This window comes from Miniopterus schreibersii (genome assembly GCF_964146895.1).
Source record: "Miniopterus schreibersii genome assembly, chromosome: 5".
NCBI lineage: Eukaryota > Metazoa > Chordata > Mammalia > Chiroptera > Miniopteridae > Miniopterus > Miniopterus schreibersii.
Window position 1 is genome coordinate 44,592,232 of NC_138106.1, and position 25,859 is coordinate 44,618,090.

General features: G+C 35.8%; 1 protein-coding gene across 9 annotated transcripts in view; it reads left to right on the plus strand.

Annotated features, from left to right (window-relative positions):
• Nucleotides 1-25,859, plus strand: part of DLG1 (discs large MAGUK scaffold protein 1) — a gene marked incomplete at its 5' end in the record, with an annotated part of 224,257 nt that overhangs the window by 151,147 nt on the left and 47,251 nt on the right. For all 9 annotated transcript variants that reach the window (XM_081137784.1, XM_081137780.1, XM_081137783.1 and 6 more), the window contains 3 exons: nt 5,601-5,721; nt 9,831-9,987; nt 16,219-16,321. In XM_081137784.1, the coding sequence (XP_080993910.1) occupies nt 5,601-5,721; nt 9,831-9,987; nt 16,219-16,321 (381 nt within the window). The remainder of the gene's footprint in view (nt 1-5,600; nt 5,722-9,830; nt 9,988-16,218; nt 16,322-25,859) is intronic.

The following is a 25,859-nucleotide window of genomic DNA, read 5'->3' on the forward strand; positions in this document are numbered from 1 at the left end:
GCCTCCATTGGGGATCGATCCGGTAACCCAGGCATGTGCCCTGACCAGAAATCGAACCATGACCTCCTGGTTCATGGGTTGACACTCAACCGCTGAGCCACACCAGCCAGACTGTTTTTTCTTTTCCCATTACCACTGTCTTAATTACTGTAGCTTTATAGGAAGTCTTTGTTTTTTTATAAACCTCACCCAAGGAGTGAGGATATTTTTTCCATTGACTTTTAGAGAGAGTGGAAGAGAGTGGGGAGAAGAAGAAGAGAGAGAGAGAGAGGGAGACATTGATGTGACAGAGACACATCAATTCGTTGTTTCCCACACGTGCCCCGACTGGGGGTGGAGATCGGACCTGCAACCCAGGTACATGCCCTTGGCTGGGAATTGAACCTGCGACTCTCCAGTGTGAAGGCCAATGCTCTAACAACTGAGCCATTCTGGCCAGGGCATAGGAAGTCTTGAACTCACTGTGAGTCCTCCAACTTTGTTTTGTTCAGTATTGTGTTAGCTATTCTGGGTCTTTTACTTCTCTATATAAACATTAGAATCATTTTGACAATATCTACAAAATAACTTGCTGGTATTTTGATTAGGTTTCCATTGAATCTATAGATCAAGTTGGGAAGAACTAATATCTTGACAATATTGAGTCTTCTTATCCATGTACATGGAATATCTCTCCATTTATTTAGTTTTTCTTTCATATCCTTCATCAGAGTTTTATAGTTTTTCTCACATAGATCATGTGTATATTTTGTTAGATTTATTTATACCTGAGTATATCATTTTAGGGGGTGCTAATGTAAATGGTGCTGTGTTTTTAATTTCAAATTCCACTTGTTCATTATTGGTATACAGGAAAGCAGTTGACTTTTATATATTAACCTGTATTTTGCAACCTTACTATGATTGCTGCTTAGTTCCAGAAGGGTTTTTTTGGTCAATTTTTTCAGATTTTCTGCACAGATAATGACATCTGCAAAGACAATTCCATTTCTTCATCTGTATACCTTTTACTTCCTTTTCTTATCTTACTGCTTTAGCTAGGACATCCTTCAGTTCCTAATCTTAATGGTAAAGCTTCAAGTGTATTACCATTAAGTATGATATTAGCTGTAGGAATTTTGTAGATATTTTTAATCAGGTTGAAAAACACTCCCCTCTGTTTTTAGTTTACTGAAAGTTTTTATCATAAATTAATGTTGGATTTTGCTAAATGCTTTTTTTGCGTCTGTTGATAATGTGACTTTTCTTCTCTAGCCTGCTGATGTGATGGATCATATTAACTGATTTTTGAAGGTTGAACCAGCTTTTCATATGTGGGATAAATCCCAGATGCTTGTGGTATATAATTATTTTTATATATTGTTGAATTTTATTTGATTAATATTTTTTTGAGGATTTTTTTTTATCTGTGTTCATGAAAGACATTGTTTATAGGTTTTTTGTTTTTGTTTTTTGTATTTTCTCTGTGTGGTTTTGTTAATAGGCTGATGCTGGACTCATAGAATGAGTTAGGAAATAGTCCCTTGGCTTTTACCTACTTGAAGAGATTATAAAGAATATAAAGATTATAAAGAGATTATCATTTCTTCCTTAGATGTTTGGTAGAATTCACCAGTGAACCCATCTGAATCTGGTGCTCTTTTGGAAGGTTATCAATTTTTGATTCAATTTCTTTTAATAGGTATAGGCCTGTTTAGATTGTCTATTTTGTGAGTTGGCAGTAATTTCCTTTCAAGAAATTACTCCTTTTCCTTTAAGTTATAAAATTTAGGGCATAGAGTTGCTCATAGTATTTCTTTATTATCATTTAATGTCCATAGGATCTGTAGTGATACCCCTTTTTCATTTCTGATATTAATAATTTCTGCCTTCTTACTTTTTTTCTTAGTTAGCTTGGCTAGATGCTTGTTGATTTTATTGATCTTTTCAAATAACCAGCTTTTGTTTTTGTTGCTTTTTCTCTATTGATTTCCTGTTTTCAATTTCATTGATTTTTTTTTTTTAATATTTGTTTTTCTTTCCTTTTCTTTTTTCGATCACCATTTATCCCCTCTATGTCCTCTTTCACTTCCACCCCACAATCACCACACTGATGTTCATGTCCATGACTTCTTTCTCTCTCTTTTTTGCTCAATCCTTCCATTTTACCCTACCCCACCCACCACCCACCAGAGCTGTCTGCCTGCTTTCTATGAGTCTGTCTCTGTTTTGCTTGATAGTTAATTTTTTAACTCAATTTAATTTACTTTCAATTACATTTGTTCTTTTTCTAGTTTCATAAGGTGAAAGCTATGATGATTCATTTTAGATCTTCTTTTCTAACATGCATTCAGTACTACAGCAAATTTTGTTAAGTTGTGTTTTCATTTTCATTTAGTTCAAAACATTTCTTAATTTCTCTGGAGATTTCTTCTTTGACCCATGTGCTATTTAGAAGTGTGTTATTTAATCTCCACATATTTTAGGATTTTTTAAGCTAGGATTTTGTTACTGATTTCTAGTTTAATTCTGTTGTTGTCTGAGAGCAGACATTGTATGATTTCTCTTCTTTTAAATTTAAGATATTTTTTATGGCCCAGAATGTGATCTATCTTGGTGAATGTTCCATGTGCGCTTAAGAGGAATGTATGTTCTGCTCTTGTGTAATAGTCTATTCTTGTCTATTATATCAAGTTGATTAATAATGTTAAGTTCAACTATGTCCTTACTGATTTTCTGCCTGCTGTATCTGTCCATTTGTAATAAGAGGGTGTGGATGCAGTTCTTTCCATTTTGACTTCATGTAGTTTGACAGTCTCTTGTCAGGTGCGTACATGGTAAGGATTGTTATGTCTTCTTGGAGAATTGTCCCCTTTATCATTATATAATGTCCTTCTTTATTCCTGATAACTTTCCTTACTTTGAAGTCTTCTATGTCCAATATTAATATAATGACTCCTGCTTTCTTTTGATTAGTGTTATTAGCAAGGTATATCTTTCTCTATACTTTTAATCTGTATGTGCCTTTATATTTAAAGTGTGTTTCTTGTAGACAAAATATAGTTGAGTCTTATTTTTTGATCCACTATGGCAGTCTCTGTCTTATAATTGGTACATTCAGTCCATTGATGTTCAGAGTGATTATTGACATAATTGGATTAATATTTATTATATTTGTTAGTTTTCTGTTTGTTGCCCTTCGTCTTTGTTCCTATATTAGTCATTCACTCTTTTTCAGCCTTTTATGGTTTTAATTAAGCGTTTTATATTATTCCATTTTCTCTCCTTTCTTAACATATCACTTACATTCTTTTTACCCTTTCTTAGTGCTTGCCCTAGAGTTTGCAGTATACATGTACAAGTAATCCAAGTCCACTTGAAGATAACACTATACAGCTTCAAAGGTAGTGTGAAACCTAATAACAAAAGTCTACGGCCATACCACCCTGAACACACCCAGTCTCATCTAATAATGACAAAATAATCTGAAATCCTCCCTCCCATCCCTTGCATCATTGCTGACATTCTTTTCACTTATACATAAGTGCACATGCACACACACACACAAAAACATAGTCGAATGCAGCATTGTTGTTACTATTTTAAACAGTATTTGTCAGATCAAGAATAAGAAAAAAAGTTTTTATTTTACCTTCACTTACTCCTTCTTCAATACTTTTTCTTTATATATAACTGAGTTCCTGACTTACTAACTTTTCTTCTCTCTGAAGAACGTTTTCAACATTTGAAATGGCAACTATACTAGCAACAAATTCCCTCAATATTTGTATAAGAAAGTATTTCTTCACTTTTGTAGGATAATTTTACAGGGTACAGGGTGGTTTTTTTCTCTTAAATATTTCTAGTAAATATTTCTACACTCTTGCTTGAATAGTTTCTGAGAAGTTAGATGTAATTTTTATCTTTGCACCTTTATCAGTGAGGTGGGGTTTTTTCTGTGGCTTCTTTCTGGAATTTTTTTCCTCCCCCTCCCCTTTTTTTTTTGACTTTGTACAGTTTAAAAAGGATTTGCCTACATGCAGTTTTGTTGGCATTTATCCAGCTTGGTGTTCTCTGAGCTTCCTAGATCTATGGTTTGGTGTCTGACATTAACTTGAGTAAATTCTGAATCATTATTGTTTCAAATATTTCTTGTATTCCTTTCTCCTTTTGATATTTTTATTATGTGCACGTTACACCCTTTATAGTTGTCCCACAGTTCTTGGATATTCTGTTCTGGTTTTATTGGGTTTTTTAATCAGTCTTTTTTTTTCTTCTCTTTACTTTTCAGTTTTAGAGGTTGCTATTGAGATATCTGCAAGCTCAGAGATTCTTTCCTCAGCTATGTGCATCAAGGGCATTCTTTATTTCTGTTACAGTGTTTTTGATCTCTAGTATTTTTGTTTCTTAGAGTTTCCATCTCTCTACTTACATTGCTCATCTGTTATTGTATACAGTCAGCTTCTTTATTAGAGCCCTTAGCATATTAATCATTGTTTGAAATTTATGGTCTGATAATTCCAACATTGCTTCCATGTCTGAGTCTGACTCTGATGCTTGCTCTTTCTCTTCAAACTGTGTTTTTGCCTTTTAGTATGTCTTACAATTTTTTTTATATAACGAAGCATAATGTACTGAGTAAAAGGAACTGCTGTAAATAAACCTTTAGTAATGTGGTAACACAGTTTTGGGGGAGGGAAAGTGTTCTATATATAGCTCTATGATTAGGTGTCAGTGTTTTAGTGAGTTTTGTGCCTCTGGAATGTGAACTTCACAGTGCTTCTCATTATTTCCCTCTTCCTCCCTTAGGTGGGACAGAACGGCTAGGGTGGGCTGGAGTTGGTTATTTCCCTTCTTCCAGGTCAATTGGGTTTCAGTAAAAGCTTAGCAGGTTAGGCTCTAGTTAATAGTTTCTCCTGGGGGCAGACTCTGTTGAGAAGAACAGAATATTCCAAAATGGTTCTTTCTCCTTTCCTCCTGCCAGAAGCACAAGGAGTTTTTCCCCCCAACATTCACTGTGAGACCTGATAGAGATCCAGGAGGTAAAATTTACAAAAGTGTGGGGTCCCTGGATGACAGGGTCTACCTGGAGTTTTTGACTCTCAGTTGTCCACCCTGAGCCTCCAGAAATTTATCAGTTATGATTCTGGCTTTTCTACCCCAGCAGTGGCTCCCACAGAGGTTTCTACTCTGGTTAAGTTGTGATTCTCTGTTTGCCTGCCAGTCTCTCCAATTTGGGGGACAGCAATTGGCCCTGTGACCTCCCTTATCTTAAGGATTAAAGAAGAGTTGTTGATTTTTCAGTTCGTTCAGCTTTTTAGTTGTTTTTAGAACAGAGCAACAACTTCCATACTTCTTATATGCTGAACTAGAAACCTATTAAGCATTTGGTTTTTATAAGCCTGCTTTGCTAATCTGAATATTTGAACTAGTTTTTACCTGGAAACTTAAACATGTCTAATTTATTTTACCTGAAATAAATCTTCTCTAACAAAATCTATTATAGAAATAAGTGAATATGAATTATAGATTTAACTAATCTTTAAATTGATAATTCACAAATGTGGTACTGAATAGCTTGTTTCATTTTTCAAGTGTTTTCCACTTTCTTTATTTTGAAGCTGCTTCTCAGCCTGTTGATAACCATGTTAGCCCATCTTCCTACTTGGGCCAGACACCAGCATCACCAGGGAGATACTCACCTGTTTCGAAAACAGTACTTGGAGATGATGAAATTACACGGTAAGGAACTAAACATTCATTCTTCTTAAATAAAGCCAACTATTAGATGGAGTTCTGATCAGCTAAGTAAGATAGTCACAATTTTCAGGACTAAAAATTTTTATTGATAGATGATGAACTTAAACCTTAATTTTTTTCATTGGATGGTTCATTGAAGAGCCCAAAAATGTAAAAATATTTTATATTCCAAATAAATCACTGCTTTTTTTTTATATTGCTGTTTTTAAATGATTGTTAAATTATCATTAGAAAGTAGTTTAGATAAAAGTTAAGAGCATACTTATGCATATTTAAAATTAAATTTTCATTTATTTTTATCTACTATATACCATATAATATTATGGCATTTATTTTTCAGAATTCAACAAGTGGTATTTTCTCTTAACACCTAAAATTTACTTTCATCTAACATTACCAACTGCACTCAAGTTTGTAGATTAACTGTTTTTTTAATTCCCAAAGAACTCTTAACTAGGTGGGGGAAAAATAAGTGAAAAAGTATTTTAGACCTTCTTTATATTCAGTATAGTAATAAGACATGTTTGTAGAGTTTGCTTTATACTTTGTACAAGTATTTCATATTATAGCAGTTACCATTAAACATGCTAATTAGTGTCTTTTTTATGTTTTTATTAATTGCATTATTGTTAGAATTATTATTTTTGAACCTTCATAAGTCCAATTATTCTTTACTTGTCAGACTCCTTACTTTAGGCAGTAATCTGTTTAAGGTCATATAGAAGTGTTTGTCTTTGTCTTCTACAAGAGTTAGCAGTGTGGAGAACTTAATAGGTACTCAACAATTATGTTTGGAATGAAAATGAGCAGAAAAAACAGTATTTGTGATGGTGATATGAATTTTCAAGGCTGTTAGTTTTTAGGCTGTGCTCCTCTACTTGTCTATCATGACCAATTTGTTGTTTTTCTCTAATAGTGCCTATTTATAGGAGTAAAGAGGAAAATAATTAGTGGCTTATCTAGTCTTTAATCTCTGAATATTTTTCAAACTAAAAAATATATTAGCATCTTGATGGCTGTTCCCGATCTTTTTCTCTATATATCTCTTGTCTAGAATATTGTATTGGACTTTGTAGTATTGCATAATGGGTCTACCTGTTTTCTATACTTTTCTGTGAAATTCAGGTGGTTGGTTACTAGATATGTCTTCCCAAATTGGTGTGCCTTTTGATAATTACACTACTATGCTTAGATAATGAGGTATAAAAATCTTCACCTTTCCATCAGAAGTTCCACAGTTTGATCCTAAGCAGTCTTTCAAACGTTATCTCACATTGCCAATTTTAAAGAAAAGAAATCCCAACAGACAAACAGTTGATGATTCTAAGATTCATTTTTAACAGCTGTATTGAGATAATGATCCACATACAGTTCACCCCATTTAAAGTATACAACTCTGATTTTATATGGTAAAATATATATAACAAAATTTGCCATTTTAACCATTTTAAAATGTGCAATTCAGTGGTATTAGTTGCATTCATAATATTATGCATCACCACTATTTCCAAAACTTTTCCTTACCTCAGACAAACTCTGTAACCATTAAGAAGTAACTCATTTCCCTGTCCTCCCAGTTCTTGGTAACCTCTACTCTTCTGTCTCTATGAATTTGCCTATTCCAGATTGTTCATATAAGTAGAATCTTAAAATAGTTATCCTTTTATGTCTGGCTTCCTTCACTTAGCATGTTTTCAAGGTTTATTCATGTTGTAGCATGTATCAGAACTTTATTTTTTTTTAATGGCTGAATGATATTTCATTTTGTGTATATCATTTTGTTTATCCATTCATCTGTTGATAGACACCTATCTGGGTTGTTTCCACCTTTTGTGTATTGTGAATAATGCTGTGATAAATATTGTCATTGGAGTATCAGTTTGTTTCCCCGTTTTCACTTCCTTTAGATCAGTGATTTTCAACTGGTATGCCGCAAGAATTTTTAAAACATGCAATACCTGACTGTTTAGTTTGGGCCACTGGCTGCTTTTCCTTTAGATTGTCAAGTAAAAAACTGATAGCAGCCAACACAACAATAGCCATCCGGTGTGAATGAATCAAAATTATACCTTTTTTTGTCAGGTCAGCAAAAAATATATATTTTGCTGTGCCACAGAATTTTAGTAATTAGTTTATGTGTGCCATAAAATGAAAAAAGTTGAAAATCGCTGCTTTAGATATATACCTATGAGTGGACTTGCTGGATCATATGGGAACTTTTAAGTTTATGAGGAACCACCTATTTTCTGTAGCGGCCACCCCATTTTACATTCCCACTATCAGTATATTAAGGTTCCAGTTTTTCCACATCCTCACCAACACTTGTTTTTTCTGTTTTGTTTTATTTTATAGCCATTGTAGTAGTTGGGATATATTGTGATTTTTATGCATTTTCCCTAATGACTAATGATGTTGAAGCACCTTTTCATGGGTTTATGTTATTTGAAAAATCTGAATTTTTTTTCTCTGGAATTATTATTGGATTTCAGCAGGGTATTTTTTAATTATTATTTGCTACTATAGAATTATAATTCATACATATGTTTAAAGCATAATGGGATCCCTAAACCATGAGTCTACCATCTAACAAGAAAACAAAACATCACCAGTATAGTGAAACCTATCCTGTGCCCTGATTCTACCCTGGTAAAATATATATAACATGATCCTACCCTGCATTTTCTGCACTGCCCCACCAAGTTATCTGCTTTTCTGAATTTTAGATTTTTTATTCCCTTTTTTTTTCATATATGTTTGTGTATTCAATATTTTCTAAACAGTATATATTTTGTTTTGCTATTCTTGACAAAATATAATTTTGTTAACACTATAAGTATACTGGCAAAACTGATACCTCTGTGTGACTAGAAAATACCATTTTAAGTTTTGAGTAGACAAATATTTAAGAAGATTAATTTAACATTATATGGAAGTATTCCTAAAATTCATTTGTAAAAGTTACTTACTTCTGCTAAGCCTTTTGTTACCAATGGCTTTCTGTGATGTTTTAGGAGAATCAGACTAAATTTTAAAAATATTTATCAAATATATATTCTAATCTCAAGTGATGTTCTGTATTTCATTATCTAAAATAATCTGCTGCTAGAATTTTCATGTTCTTCCCAGAGATATGAATAGTTTTCACACAACTATGTATAACTAGTAGCAAATGTGAAGCATTATTAGTAGTAAGGTGTATTTTCATTTCAGAGATTTTAAATAGGTTGTGGGGTGGGACAAAAGGTGCATCTTAGAAAGGATGAAAAGCAGAGGTAGGTGGGTAGGTAGATAGATGGATGGGACTTAAGAAATAAAGATATTTAATTATTTCATATAAAAAGTCTAGAGATGGGCAATTCTAGTGTTTGTGTAGCAACCCTAGGCCCATGGTGTCTCTGTTTGGTCTTACCTTCATGATTGTTATGTATTCAAACCAGTAATGGGATTTTATTATTTATTCTTTTGTCAGGGGTGTTATTTTGGGTGGGGAGGGAAATGTGTGCTTTGTCCTTGTTAGGGCCTGTCTTTCTTTGGGAAGTAACTGAAATTTCCCTTCATTTCTCAGAAGACAGAATAGGGTCATAGCCTCACCTTTGCAAAGGGTCAGTGACTGGCTTAGGTTAGTCATGAATTCATCCCTTTGGAAGTGGAAAAAGGACCTACCTTCTCTAAGACAAAGGGATAGCTGCCTTTTACAAAATCTAAAAAGTAGGGGAAATAGTCAGTAAAATGTGTGTAATGTCAATTTTTCATACATATACATACAGTATTTCCTAAGTTGGCTCTTTATATCATTTTTTTTTAACTTCCACATTGGTTTTTCTTGCCTTTTGTTTTAGTTCCATGTTTGTTTTTTAACATGGGTTCTTGACTTTTATATAAAATTAAGATTTTTTACTTTTAATTTCTGAGCCTAATTTTTAGGGTTAGAAAGAATTCTTTACTCCACAATTTTGAAAATCCTTTTATATTTCATCTAGCTTTATAGTTTGATAATATAAGGGTTATCGATAGGGAATTCTTTCTCATTGATAGAATGTCAAATTCTGTATAAAATATCTAAGATAAACAAAATTTCTTTTAATTTTTAGGGAACCTAGAAAAGTTGTTCTTCATCGTGGCTCAACAGGCCTTGGTTTCAACATCGTAGGAGGTGAAGATGGAGAAGGAATATTTATTTCCTTTATCTTGGCTGGAGGACCTGCTGATCTTAGTGGAGAGCTCAGAAAAGGAGATCGTATTATATCGGTAGGATATGTTAAACAAAATAATGTTTTTATTATTTTAACTATGACCTATTAATTATTAAAAGTTTTGGGTTTTACATCCTAAAGTTATAGGAGATATTTTAGTTTATCTTCTTACCATTTTACAGCTTAATTGTAGAATTACAGTGATAGCAGAGAACATAAGCTGTATGACAGATGCTCTTTTGCTATTTGACTTACTTAAAAGGGGTCATCTATACAAATGTCTTTTATACTGTGTCTGTTAACTCAAGCCTATGTATTTATATGTCTGTTAACTCAGCCTTGTTACTTGTTTAGTTTAGATCTTTATATTTTAATCTGTTGTCTGCTTAATCTATTATTTAAAAAGATTTTTTAAGCTGTCTGAATATGATGGTGGGTTTAGCACTTTGTCCTTGTAGCAATTTTTTTTCATGATATGTTTGAAACTATGTTTAGAATCATCATTTCTTCCTAGTGAGTTGAACTTTTTGATCATTATGCAGATACCCTAGACATTATATTGCCTGATACTAATGTGACTATGCTAACTTTTTTTGCTTGATATTTACCTCATCTTTTCTCCATTTTTTACTTTCAGTTTGTCTGTGTGCTTATGTGGTTATTGCCCATACAATTCTAGACTAAAATCAATCAGTAATTCTACTGTTCTACCTAATGACACATAGACTTTGGGAAACTTTAATTCTGATTAACCTGTTTCTAGTATTTTATTTCTATTTCACTTTTATAACCCCCAAACTGAGCCGTTTTTATTTTTTTAAACCATTAATCCATATGTTATATAATTTTTTTTGTTCATCTTTTGTTCTTATATCTGCTTTCTTCTGTGTTTCTCAGTGGGCCTCTAATTGCATTGGGATTTGTTTCGTGTAGGACTATCTTGTTCATTGTAGAAAATTTAGCTTCCCATTCTCTTGCTAGTAGAATTCCCTAGTCATTTTTTTTTAATTTATCTTTATTGTTGAAAGTATTACAGGTGTCCCATTTTTCTCCCCCAGTTGACCCCCTCTGCCTCATTCCCACCCCCTCCCCAGGCCTTCACCCCATTATTGTCTGTGTCCATGGGTTATACATATATGCATATAACTTCTTTGGTTAATCTCTTCCCATCCTCCACCCCCTTCCCTCTTCCCTCTGAAATATGATCATCTGTTGCATGCGTCAAAGTCACTGGATCTATTTAGGTTGTCAGATTTTTTTGTTCATTAGCTACTTCTTAAAGAAGACCCTTCAACATTTCATGTAGTACTGGTCTGGTGGTGATGAACTCCTTTAGCTTTTCTTGCTCTCTTTCTTGTCCTCCTTTCTTGGTTGTAGGCCCTTGTTTTTCATCACTTTGAATATTTCTTGCCCACTTCCTTCTGGCCTGCAAAGTTTCTGTTGAGAAATCAGCTCACAGTCGTATGGGGGCTCCCTTGTAGGTAACTAACTGTAGGTAACTAACTAACTGGTAATTATTGTAACAAACAATAATACAAATGTTGGGCTGCTTAAAGTTGTCCGAGAGGCTCCTTATACTATCTTCATATTTCTGGATTCTTTTTTCTTTTTGCTCTTCTGGTTGGGTGCTTTTTGTTTCCTCATATTCCAAATTGCTGATTTGATTCTCGGCATCCTCTACTGTTGATTCCCTGTAAATTATTCTTCATTTCAGTTCATGTAGCCTTTATTTCAAATTGGTACTTTATTATGTCATCGATGGTCTCACTTGTTTTCATAATACTCTTACTAATATGCTTGAGCATCCTTATAACCATAATTCTGAACTCTGTATCTGGTTGCTTACTTGGTTCTGTTTCATTTAGTTCCTTTTCTGGAGATTTCTTCTGTTCTTTCCTTTGTGACATGTTTCTTTGCCTCCACATTTTGACTGCTTCCAGGTGTTTGTTTCTATGTATTAGGTAGAGCTGCTATGTCTCCTGGAACTGATAGAATGGCTTTGTGTAGTAGGTGTCCTGGAGGGTCCAGTGGCTCAGCCTCCCCAATCACCTGAGCTGGGCCTTCTAGGTGCTCCCCTGTATGGGCTGTGTGCTCTGACCTGTTGTAGTTGAGCCTTGGTTGCTGTTGGCGTCATTGGGAGGAAATGACCCCCAGGCCAGTCGGCTGTGAGGACCAGCTGCAACTACAGCCAAAGAGCTGCTGTGCTGGAGACACCCCTATGGATCAGGATTTACTTTAGTGGAGCTTTGGTATTCACCAAGTGCACCCCTTGAGTGTGTCACTCGTGGATGTGGTAGGGTTGTAATCCAGTGTGGTCGAGTCTGACCACCAGGTGCACTGTCTCTTAGGCCTCCCAGGAGGTGCAAAGTCAGACTGTGCCAGTACCTTGCCCAGGGCCACCCAGCAAACCATAGTTGGCTGCTACTCGTGCTGGGCTTAGAAGTGTCCAGGAAAGGCCAAGCTATGAACCAATGCAGGCTCCCGCTAGTGCCAGGCCTGGGGCCACTTATCAAGCTGTATGGGGCACACTGCTGCTTATTTGAGAGATTTTTGGAAAGTCCTAAGCATAAGGCTCAAGAGGCCACTTGCACAGAAAAGCCACTGGAAATGGCTTGGATGAGCTTGCAGGTAGGGAGGGGCGGGGTCTCCAGGAATCACTAGGGCTGAGCCTAACGTGGGAATCGGGTGCTGGGGATTCAAATGTGGAGCCTGCCTGCCGGCTCTGTGTGGGGAGGACTTGCCAAAGGAGCAATGGCATCTGCCAGCTCTTCTGCCTGGGAGAAAGCTGCCCTTCCAGCTCTCTCCCCAATTTCAGGCAGGTTAGTTCCTCCCCAAGTGTCCCAGGTTCCTTTCAAGCTGCTGCCTGGCGCTGGAGCTCAGAGGGAGCACGTCTGAGTGAGTCCGTGCACTGGCCCTTTAAGAGGCGCTGCCTGGGACTCCCACACAGCCTGAAGTTGTGGAGATTTCTCTTCCCGGCCCTGGAGCCCTGGAGCCCTGGAGCCCTGGAGCCCTGGAGCCCTGGAGCCCTGGAGCCCTGGAGCCCTGGAGCCCTGGGCTGGGGGCCCGATGTGGGGCTGGGACCCCTCACCCCTCCAGGAAACCTCCACCGCCAAGATATCCCTCCCGGGTTTAACCAGCAGCACTGGGTGTGGGCCTAGGACCAGGTCTCTGGGATTCAGCTCCATCTGCCTGTGTCTCTGCCCCTCCTACTGGTCTCGTTGCTCCTTCAGTTCCCTCCTTGTTAGGGCTTCTGTTCAGCTAGATTTCAGGAGGTTCTGAATGATGGTTGTTCTGTATTTTAGTTGTAATTTTGATGTAGTTATGGGATGCAGCGGGTACAGCTGTTACCTACGCTGCCATCTTGTTTCTCCATCCCCTAGTTATTTTAAAAAGCAAAAGTGCCCCTCAAATATCCAAATGTACCTTAGTGGGAATCCTTGGCTTATTCTTTAGCAATGACTTCTTAAATTTTTTTCTTGATTGATTGATTTTAGAGAAAGAGGAAGGAAGACAGAGAGTCACAAAGAGATTGAACCCATAACCTTGGCATATCAGGACTATGCTCTAACCAACTGAGCTACCTGGCCAGGGCTAGCAATGATTTCTTGATGATAAATACTCTTAGAGTTTGTTTAAAAATATCTTTATTTTATCCTGACATGTAAATATAATTCAGTCTAGAATTCTATGTTGACAGCTGTTGTCCCAATACTTTGAAGACACTGCATTATGGTCTCTGGCTTTTTTTGTTGCTTTTTTTTTTTTAAATAAAGGTCTATGCTCTGTCTTGTTTGTAGGTGATTTGTTTTATTTATTTTTTTACTGATTGCTTTTAAGTCTCATAGTCTTTGGTGTATTGCAGTTTCACTAAAATGTGTCCATGTCTAGCATTTTATTGATTTTGTTTGTGATTCATTAGGCTACCTGAATCAGAGGAGTTTTCTTTCTTCAATTTTGGAATCTTCTTAGCTATTGTCTTTTTAGATTTTGCAGCTTTCCCACATTATGTATTCTGTCCTTGAACTCCTATGAGAGGACATTATCATTTTGTTTTCCATGTCTTTCAACCTCAGTTTCATATCTGTGAACTGTCTTCTTGTACTTCATTTCAGTCAGATCTGTCTTTCCAGTTCATAAATTTTCATCTTTGTCTAATCTGCTTTTTAAGCCAAAACTAACTTATTAATTTTTTAAAATATATTTTTATTGATTTCAGAGAGAGGAAGGGAGAGAGGAGAGAGAGAAACATCAATGATGAGAGCCATTGATTGGCTGCATCCTACACACTCCCTGCTGGGGATCGAACCTGAAACCTAGGCATGTACCCTGACCTGGAATTGAACCTCAGTCTCCTGGATCATAGGTCGATGCTCAACCACTGAGCCACACTGGCTGGGCCTAACTTTTTAATTTCAAAGTACCATTTTCTTTCTAGAAATTCTGAGTGGTTCTTTTTTCCATCTGCCTTGGCGGTTTTTGTGGGATCTTGATTTCTTGTAGTTTCTTGTATATTCGTTTAGGTTTTAAACATATTTATTTTATATTCTATAAATAATAGTTCTATTTTCTGAAGTTTGGAGTTATCTAATACATGCTATTTTATGGTGACTTGTGGTAAATAGTTTTCTCATGTTCTAAATTTTGTGAGCTTATTTTCAATAGTACTTTATTTACTTTGTATGTAAAAATCTAGTGCTGCCTAAATTGGGGAGTGGTACTCTTCCAAAAGTATTTTACATTGTTTGTTGTAGACATAAGAGCATCACTCTTAACCACTTTTACAATGAGAAAAGTAAAGTTTAGAGGTTAATTTGCCCATAGTAGTTAATAAATGGTGTAGCCAAGATTCACCTTCACCACACTATAATGGACAGGGTGGGGCAAAAGTAGATTTACAGTTTGTATGGAAAATAATACAATAATTAATAAACAGTAATACAAGAATAAACTATTTCTCATGCTTATGACTATAAACCTACTTTTGTATGCTATTTTGTTTTTAATTAAAAAGTTTAGCCCTAACCAGTTTTGCTCTGTGGTTAGAGCATTGGCCCTTGGACTGAAGGGTCCCAGGTTCGATTCTGGCCATAGGCACATACCTTGGTTGCAGTCTTGATCCCCAGCCCCGGTCTGGGTGTGTGTGGGAGGCAGCCATTCGATGTGTCTCTCTTGCATTGATGTTTCTCTCTCACTCTCCCCCTCTCTTCCACTCTCTCTCTGAAAAGCAATGGGAAAAATATCCTCAGGTGAGGATTTAAAAAAAAATGTTTAGGTAACACTTTGAAATTTTAAGATGACACATAGAAACAAACCTATATCCTGTGTTGCCGAAACTATTTAATACTGATCACATTTTCAACTACAAAATATAAACTAAAGAAAATCAGAAAATACTCCTCAAACTGAAAATATATGTTGCTGGAACATGATGGGAAAAGCATTCAAAAGTGTATATTGCATCTTTTTGCAGTTTTCATATCAGTCCCTCTTGCCACCTAACCCTGCACGTACTTAGATTCTTCATATTCCTACAACCTATCCTCTTGAGGGTCATTTATAATTCAAGATAGACTGAATCCAAGGCAAAGCAAAGATGACTGATCATTTATTTATATCTGACGAAAGACTTGGAGGAATTTGGGTGGTAGTGATACTACTTTTCTATCTCTTAATTGTGGCGGTTGCTATGCAACATAATAAAAAATGACAAGGAAATTAAAATGATACACTAGAAAATATCTATTTAACAAAAGAAGATAGTAATGTAAGAATAGAGGAACAGAAAAGACATAAGGCATAAAGAAAACAAATAGCAAAATGGGTGACATATAAATCATTTTAAATAATTACATTGAATGTAAATGGATTAATAATCACTGCAGTTAAAAGATATTGACAGGGTATGCCCTGGCCAATGTAGCTCAGTGGTTGGAGCATTGACCTGCACACAAAATGATGATACATGTTTGATTTTTCAAGTTGTCAAATTAAGGTACATTTCTCAAATGATTGATAGCAACCTTCTGGAAAACCTGGGGGAAAGTGTTTCAGTTTTGCTCATTTGACCTGAAGCAAAGTGTTTTTTGTAAGTAAAATTGCATTGATTAAAAGTAATATTTTGTTTTACTGTACAGTAAATTTTAGTAAATCGAAACAAGAATGTATTTTAGTGGTAAAGTAATTGCATATAAATTTTTTTATCTATGCCTATTTAAAGGATAGGCTATTGTGATTTCTAACTAATGTGATAATGTACTTTCAAATTTAAGATTGGTTTGATTTACAGGTAAACAGTGTTGACCTCAGAACAGCCAGCCATGAGCAGGCAGCAGCTGCTTTGAAAAATGCTGGCCAAGCTGTCACAATTGTTGCACAATATCGACCTGAAGGTAATAAAATTCTTGCTGTCTACATTTATTAATACAATTTTAAAAATTCTTTCTCTTAATAATGTTTAACTTTCCAAGCTTAACTTCCTTTTTTATGTTTTGGTCTGATTTATTAATCTGGTATATGTACAGTCTGAATATAATTCACTATCCAGGTCAAAGTGGGGTTTTTTTGTTTGTTTGTTTAAATATATCTTTATTGATTTCAGAGAGAGGAAAGGAGAGGGGGGAGAGAGAGAGAAACATCAATGATGAGAGAGTCATTGATCAGCTGCCTAGCCCATAACCCGGGCATGTGCCCTGACCGGGAATCGAACCCCAATTGCCTGGATCCTAGGTTGATGCTCAACCGCTGAGCCACTCCTGGCTGGGCTCAAAGTGGTTTTAATAGTATGTAGGAATGTGTATCTGCCAGCTCTTTTGAGTATTTCACCATTATTTGGATTAATTTTCATATGTTTATTTTTTAAAAATCTGTCCTCTAACTAAACTCATACGTTTAACATACCTTTTACTAACTCAGTGATCCAAAAGGGTAATAAAAAACATAAGCAAAGATATTGCCAAAGAAAATTAGGTTACCCCAACTTTTTCCAACTTTTGAATTAGATTGTTAATATCAAGGTTTAAGATATGTTTCTAATAGCCTCTATTGCTATTTTAAAATAAAGAGAAAGAATACAAGTTTGGGATGTAATGTGTTTCTAGAGAGTGAAGTATCATGGATATGACCTTACTGAGTTCTTAGGGGAAGAACATGGTAATGGAAAATTTGAGGTCATGCCATATTAAATACATAGTATACACCAACATGACCACTTATCCAGTAAAACCTCAGTGGAATTAAAAAGCTTAAACACCCAAAAGAATACATAAGTAATCAGGGTGATACTATTCATATAAACTCTTCCTGAGGAGAGAGAATAAACTTCAGACACCCAAAATGATGGGGGAGAGACTGACATAAGGAATGGTGTTGGGAATTAAGATAGTTATTAGGAAGAGAGTATATAATATGGAAAGACTGTATATTCTGACAATTTGAATACTGTTTTCAGAAAATGGGAGATTTCAAAGATAATATAAGAACAGAATAAGCTTCCTGATTCCTTTAAAGTTTTTAACTGAATATGAAAGGGTAACATTTCAAACCAGATCTGGGGAGATTAGATTTGAAATAGTTTGGCTCATAGTAGGGGTCCAAAAGCCAAACAAAATATTATCATTAGAACAAAAGAACAAACCTTCCTAATTTTACATTTATGTATTCTTATAAACATACACGTTTTATTTGTTATATATAAATATATTTATTAAATGTAAATTTTATTTTATATATAAATGTTTTATATATAATACCTATATATTGTTTATTTATATAATTTTATGTTCAAGAATTTAATATATTTGTATATTTTATATACAGGGTGGCAAAAGTAGGTTTTTGAAAAATAATGCAATAATAAATAATAAGACAAGGATAAGCTGTGCTTCCCATACTCACAAATGTAATCCTACTTTTGCCCCATTCTATATAATTATGTATATATAACTATGTGTATGTATAGCATACATACAAACATGTATGTATTGCTTCTCCTTAAATAAACAATAACATACACATTTCTCCAAGTTGCTTGTTTTACTTAATAGTAAGTATACTAATAGTCTAACTATAGTAATTCTAAGAACACTCCATAGTAGCACATACAGATGTTCCTCATTCTTTTTTTATAGCTATATAGTTGTTTTTTTAACCATTAGATCATTTTTACAACAAAATACTGTTTAGGGTTAGACTTTGCTTTATTACCAAATCTGAAAATTGTTTTAACAAGGTAAGTAAACTTTTGATATAATTGAAGTTGTTTGATCTCAGTTCTATTCATACTGGGTGTTTTTAGTCAAGCCTTTTATATAAATAGCCTGTGAAAAATATTTTCCAAATATGCCTACTTCCCATATGTTCTTGTACTGTGTAACCTTACCACTCCCCCATCAAGAGGCAAAGTCTCTCCTTGATTTTGAACTGGTCTTATAATTCACTTGTCAGCAAGTAAGTGTGATAGAAAAAATCATGTGACTTTCAAGGTTAGATTAGAAGAGACCATGAAACTCTTGCCTGGTTCTTTCGGGGTCTTGCTCTGGGAGAAGCCAGACACCATATAAGAAGTCTGACTACCCTCAAAGCAGCATACTTCAGAGGTCCATTATGGTGCTCTGAGCCCAGACTTCCAGCTAGGACCACCAACACAAGACAATGTAGGGTGAAGCTATTTTAGATCCTTCTATTAAACAGCTCATCCACCAGCTGAATCCCATTAAGTGACCTCAGTCTATGCCATAATGACCATCCAGCCAAAATGCTGACTGAATTGCTAACCTACAGAGTCCATAAAATGGTAACTATTTTAATCCACTAATCTTTGGGGTAGTTAAAAGCAATAGTAACTAAAACACAGTCTCACTGTAAAGTCTGTTTTTCATACACACACACAAGACAAGCCTTCCTAAATTTATACAGGGGTGGGAAAAAGCAGGTTCACAGTTGTTCATATGGAAAATAATACAATAATTGATAAGTAATAATACAGGAATAAATTCTGTTTTGAGTACTCCCAACTGTAAACCTACTTTGCCCACCCCTCTGTAGTCCTAGTATGTCACGCTAAGGATTAAAGAACTAGGGAAAATAGTTAACTCTTTTCAGTAATACTGTCTTAGTTGTAGTGTTGGTGGTGATATTTTAAGACTTGTGAATGTAATATTGGATAAAATAAATAAGTCATCATGCAGTACTCTAATTCTGTTATTCTCCAGTGTCTTGAGAACCAGAATTCTTCATATGCAAGGAAGTTCATACAAATACGATAAGGATTAAGTAAAAACCTAAGGTTTCTAATTTTTAATTAGAAGAACCAGTATAAACTCATGACTCAGTTTATATTTTCATCTATATCTCCATCCATCATTCTATCTGTATGTTACCTGTGTCTTTACAGACTAAAGTTTTCACAAGTTGACAGTTATACTAATCAGTCTACTAATGTTTATACTTTATATTTTCTATTTTATTTTAAAGGACAGTAAAAGAATGTTACATATTAATGTGAACTTTTAAATGTTTGTGAGTCTTTTGATGAACTGTTGCTTCAAGTAATCTTAATATCTATAAAAAAACTTGATAACTATAGTGAAAAGAAGAGGAATTTAACAATAATCATGCTTACTCTTTTTTTTTTTCTTTTTTCTTAATTTTTGTTTAAAATATTACAGATGTCCCTTTTTCTCCCCAGTGACCCATTATCATGCTTACTCTTAACTATCTTTTTGTTGCTGTTGTTAATTCTCACCTGAGGATATCTTTTCCCTTTTTTTTTTTAAAGAGAGTGCTTAAAGTTTTTATTACTAATAGATTTAGTAGTTTTTAATATCAGTTTAAAATAGTCCATTTTCAAAAATCATACTTTTTTGTACAAACAAATCCTGTTTTTACAGAACCTTTTTTGCTTTTATTAGGTGAAAAAATTGAAAGGTAGAAAGCTTATTCACTGCTCATTTACAGAATCTATTTGCAAAAATGTATATTCTTTTTAATTTTTCAATTACAGTTGACATTCAGTATTATTTTTTATTAGTTTTATGTGCACAGCATGGTCGTTGACCTTCTGATAATTCTAGTACCTACCTGGCACCACACATTGTTATTACAGTATTATTAACTATATTCCCTCTTCTGCACATTATATTCCCATGACTGTTTTGTAACTACGAATTTGTACTTCTTAATCCCTTTACCTTTTTGACTTAGCCCTCCAACCCTGCCTCCAATCTGGCAGCCCTCAGTTTGTACTCTGTATCTAAGAGCCTGTTTCTGTTTAGTTTGTTCGTTTATTTTGTTTGTTAGATTCCATATATCAGTGAAATCACATGGTACTTGCTTTTCTCTCTCTGACTTATTTCACTTAGCATAATATACCCGCTAGCTCCATTATGTTGTCCCAAATGGTAAGATTTTACTTTTTATGGCCAAGTAATGTTCCATTGTATGTATTTACCACATCTTTTTTTATCCAATTATCTATTGATGGGCACTTGTGTTGTTTCCATATCTTAGCTATTGTAAATTATGTAGCAATAAACATACCGGGTGCATGTATCTTTTCCATTTAGTGTTTTGGATTTCTTTGGATAAATACCCAGAAGTGGAATTGCTGGATCATAATGTAGTTCTATTTTTAAGTTTTTGAGGAACCGCCTTACTGTTTTTCATATTGGCTGCACCAATCTGCATTCCCACCAACAGTACACAAGGGTTCCCTTTTCTCCACATCCTAGCCAACACTTGTTTGTTGATATATTGATGATAACCATTCTGACAGGTGTGAGGTGATACCTTGTTGTGGTTTTAATTTGCATTTCTCTGATGATTTGTGACATCAAGCATCTTTTCGTATCTCTATTGGCCATCTGTATGTCCTCTGCCCATTTTTTTAATTCTATTGTTTGTATTTTTGGTATTGAGTTGTATGAGTTCTTTATAAATTTTGGATATTAACTTTTTTTAGATACATCATTGGTAAATTTCTTCTAATCAATCAGTGGGTTGTCTTTTCATTTTGTTGATGGTTCCTTTTCTGTGCAAAAACTTTTTAGTTTGATGTAGTCCTACTCGTTTACTTTTTCTTGTTTCCTTGTCCAAGGAGATATATCAGAAAAAAATATTACTTAAAAGAATTGCCTATGCTTTTTTCTTGGCTTTTTATGGTTTTCCCCCATTGAGTATGTTAGCTGTGGGTTTGTCATACGGCTTTTATCATGTTGAGGTATGTTCTTTCTATTCCCACTTTGCTGAGAGTTTTTATTATAAATGGATGCTGGATTTTGTCAAATGTCTAATGCTTTTTCTGTATCTGTTGATATGATCGTAATTTTTATCCTTCATTTTGTCTATGTGGTTTATCACATTAATTGATTTGTGAATGTTGAACCAACTTTGCAAGCCAGGAACAAATCCCACTTGATTATGGGGTGTGATCTTTATTATGTATTGCTGAATTCAGTTTGCTACTTTGAGGATTTGTTACATGTATGTTCATCAGGGATATTGGCCTGTAATTTTCTTTTTTGTAATGTCTTTGTCTGGTTTTGGAATTAGGATAATGCTGGCCTCATAAAATGAACTTGGGAGTTTTCCCTCCTCTTGATATTTTAGAATAGTTTGAGAGGGATAAGTGTTAATTCTTCTTTGACTGTTTGGTAAAATTCACCTGTAAAGCCATCTAGTCGGGGACTTTAGTTTGTTGGGAGTCTTTTAATTGCTGATTTGGTTTCATTGATAGTAATCGGCCTGTTCAGATTTTCTGTTTCTTGCTTCAGTCTTGGAATGTTGTATGTTTTTAAGAATTTATCAAATTTTTCCAGATTGTTTAATTTATTGGCATATAATTGTTTGTAGTATTTTCTTATAACCCTTCTTGTTTCTGTGGTGCCAGTTATCACTTCTCTTTTATTTCTGATTTTATTTATTTGAGTCCTCTCTCTCTTTCTTGATGAGTCTGATTAAAGGTTTATCAGTCTTGTTTATCTTTTCCAAAAACCAGCTCTTGGTTTCATTGATCTTTCGTATTGCTTTTTTAGTCTCTATGTCATTCATTTCCACTCTGATCTTTATTATTTCTTTCCTTCTTCTTACTGTGAGCCTTTCTTGTTGTTCTAATTCTTTAAGTTGTAGGGTTAGATAGTTTATTAAAATTTTTTCTTGTTTTTTGGGGTAGAACTGTATTGTTATGAATTTCCCTTTAGGACTGCTTTCTCTGTGTCCTACAGATTTTTAGTTGTGTTTTCATTTGTCTCAAGATATCTTTTGATTTCTTCCTTGATCTCACTATTAACCCATTCATTGTTCAGTAAGATGTTATTTAGCCCCATATGTTTGTGTGTTTTTCAGGGGTTGTTTTTTTTCTTGTAATTGATTTCTAATTTCATGCTATTGTGGTCAGAGAAGATGCTTGATATGATTTCCGTCTTCTTAAATTTATTGAGACTTCTTTTGTGGTTTAGCATGTGGTCTATCCTGGAAAATGTTCCACATGCACTTGAAAAGAATGTATATTCTGCTGCTTTTGGGTGAAGTACTCTAAAAAATATCAATTAAATTCATTTGGTCTAATGTATCATTTAAGGCTGCTGTTTCCTTTTTGATTTTCTGTCTGGAAGATCCATTCATTGATGTCAATGGGGTGTTAAAGTCCCCTACTATAACTGTATTATTGTCCATCTCTTTCTTTATGTCCATCAATGTTTGCATTATGTATTTATGTGCTCCTGTGTTGGGAGCATAAATGTTTACCAGGATTATATCGTCTTGTTGGGTCAATCCCTTTATCATTATATAATGTCTTTCTTTGTCTCTTATTGCCTTCATTTTAAAGTCTGTTTTGTCTGATATAAGCATTGCTACCCCAGTTTTTGTGGGTTTTTTTTTTGTTTTCATTTGCATGGAACACCTTTCTCCATCCCCTTTTAGTTTATGTGTCTTTCAATCTGAAGTGGGCCTCTTAAAGTGATTATTAATAGTGCACAGTTATTTTCATTTTGTTATTTATATTTATGTTCTTTTTTTCTTTTTCTTCTTCTTAAAGAAGTCCCTTTAACATTTCTTGTAAAACTGATTTGGAGGTGATGAACTCCTTTAGCTTTTGCTTATCTGAGAAGCTCTTTATCGCTCCAGTTTTAAATGATAGCCTTTCTGGGTAGAGTAGTCTTGGTTAGGTCCTTGCTTTTCATTTTCATCACTTTGACTATTTCATGCCAATCCCTTCTGGCCTGAAAAGTTTCTGGTGAGAAATCAGCTGACAGTCTTATGGGAGCTCCCTTGCAGATAACGTTAACTGCTTTTCTCTTGCTGCTTTTAAGATTCTTTCTCTAACCTTTGGTGTTTTAATTATGATGTGTCCTGGTGTAGACCTCTTTGGGTTCATCTTGTTTGGGTTCATCTCTGCTCTTCCTGGACTTGTATGTCTTTTTCCTTTGCTAGGTTAGGGAAGTTTTCAGACGTTATTTCTTTAAATAGGCTCTCAGTCCTTTCTCTCTTCTCCTTCTGGTACCCCTCTGATGTGAATATGGTTATGCTTAATGTTACTCCAAAGGTCCCTTAAACTATCTTAATTTTTCTTTATTCTTTTTTCTTTTTGCTATTCTGATTGGGTGTTTTCTATTACCTTGTTTTTCAAATTGCAAATTTGATCCTCTGCTTCATCTAATCTGCTATTGATTTCTTCTAGTATATTTTCATTTCTGACTGTTTCTTTATATATGGTTTCTATGTCCTTTTATAGGCTTACTATCACTTTGTTAAAGTTCTCACTGAGTTCATTTATTCTTCCCCTTAGCTCCTTGAGCAGCTTTATAACCAGTGTTTTGAACTCTGTTATGTAGTAGATTGCTTTCCTCCATTTAATTTAGTTATTTTTCTGGATATTTCTCCTGTTCTTTTTCACAGGACATGTTTCTTTGTCTCTTCATTTTGGCTGCCTTTCTGTGTTTGTTTCTATGTATTAGGTGGATATGCTACATCTCCCAGTCTTGGCAGGGTGGCCTTGTGTCATAGATGTCCTGTGGGGCCCCAGTGGCATAATCTCCCTGATCACCTGAGCTGGGTGCTTTAGGAGTGTCCCTTGTGTGGGTTCTGTGTGCTTTCAGTTGTAGTTGAGCCTTGATTGCTGTTGGCATGTCAGTGGTTAGACTTGAACCTTAGGCTTGCTGGCTGTAAGGATTGGCCACAACATACAAGCTGCTGTGCAGGGATTGACCCATGGAGTAGGATTTGCCCCAGTGGGGTCTGTTGCCTGCCAAGACCTTACTTTAGGTGTGCCACTTGTGGAGCTAATTGAGTGGTGCTCTGTTATGGTCTGATGCTGGCCAATAGATATGTTGGTTCTGGGGCCTCTTGGGAGGGACTTTATTGGAGGTCAATGTCACATGCTGCCTGTGACTGGCCCGTGATTACCTATTAGTTGCTGCAGAGTGATCCGCCATTTGTAGCTGCCTGTGCTGGGCCTGGATGCTCATGGGAGGGAGTCACACTGAAAACCAAGGCTAGCTGCTACCAGTACCTGCAGTAGGTCCACAAAAGGCCCAACGCACCCAGAGACCTCCCATAAGGTTCAGCTGATGAAAGAGTTTCCATTGGCATGCAAGTTGTGTGAGGCAGGGTCTCAGGGAGTCACCAGGTTGAGGCAAGTGGTATTCACCAAGTTAAAACATATTCTGATTTGACCCTGGGCCTAAGGCCACTCAGCAGAAATCTCAGGGCCAGCTGCACCCACCTGGGGCCTGCAGACCTTTGCAGTAGGGTGGGGTCTCTGGTAGTCATCAGGGTGGAACTAGTGGAATTCACCAGGCTAATGCAGATTCAGATTTGGTGGGGGGGGGGGGGCCTCAACACAGGGACAATGGCAGCTGTCCCTCCAGCCTCTCCCTGAAGCAACACAACTCAGTTTTTCCTTCTGTGTGTCTGATACCCAACCACCCCCTGAGCCGAACAGAATTCCCTAAGAGTTTTTAAGAGAGACTGCAAAGCAAGCCCAGATTTGTTGCTGCCTAAAGAGCTTCCAGCCGCTTCTTGAGTTGGGTAGAGTGTGGTCTCGGGGTGAAGCTAGTACAGTTCACCAGGCTGATGCAGATTCAAATTTGACCATGTGGGGGTAGGGTTTACCACAGGTAATATGGTGCCCATTGGCAATGTGGGAGAAGGGCTCAGCAGAGACAGTGGCAGCTATTCCTCTAGCCTCATTCTGAAACCACACAACTCAGTTTTTCCCTGTATATCTCTTGCACCACCCTGAGCTTGACCAGAATTTCTCCAGAGTTTTTAAAGAAAGACTGCAACAAGGTTCTAGGCTGGTTGGCACAGAGAGAGCCTCATCAGGTCATGCACAGGTTGGGTAGGGAGGGTGTCAGAGAGTCGTCAGGGTGGAGCTAATGGAGCTCACTAGGCCAATGTAGATTTATATTTGGCTGTGTGGTGGGAGGACTCAACACAGGGACAACAGCAGTAGTCCCTCCAGCTCTCACCCGGGAGCCACACTACTGTTTCTCCCTGTTTGTCTCTGGTGCACCTCCTGATCCACTATCTCTCCTTTGGAGCCCATGGTGAGCGTCTGCAAGCGAGAGTTTGTGCACTGGCCCTTTAAGAGGATGCCTGGGTTTCCAGCACCATTCCATCTCATCCCAATGGATGGAATCCTTACTGATTTTCACTGACAGGTATTATGTGGGCTCTTCTTCTTCGTCTTCTTTATATCCTTATTTATAGGAGTTCTGTTCAGCTGGTCTTCAAATGGTTATCCAGATTGATTGTTCTATCATTTAGTTGTAATTTTGAAGTGGTCACATGAGGAGGTGAGTGCAGTGCCCATCTACTCCACCTCTTGACCGGAACCTCCACAAAAATGACTTTTTCTTATCTTGATTCTATTTCCTCTGAGAAAGCCAAGCAGTCATATAAAGAAGCTACATGGTGATGTTCCAACCA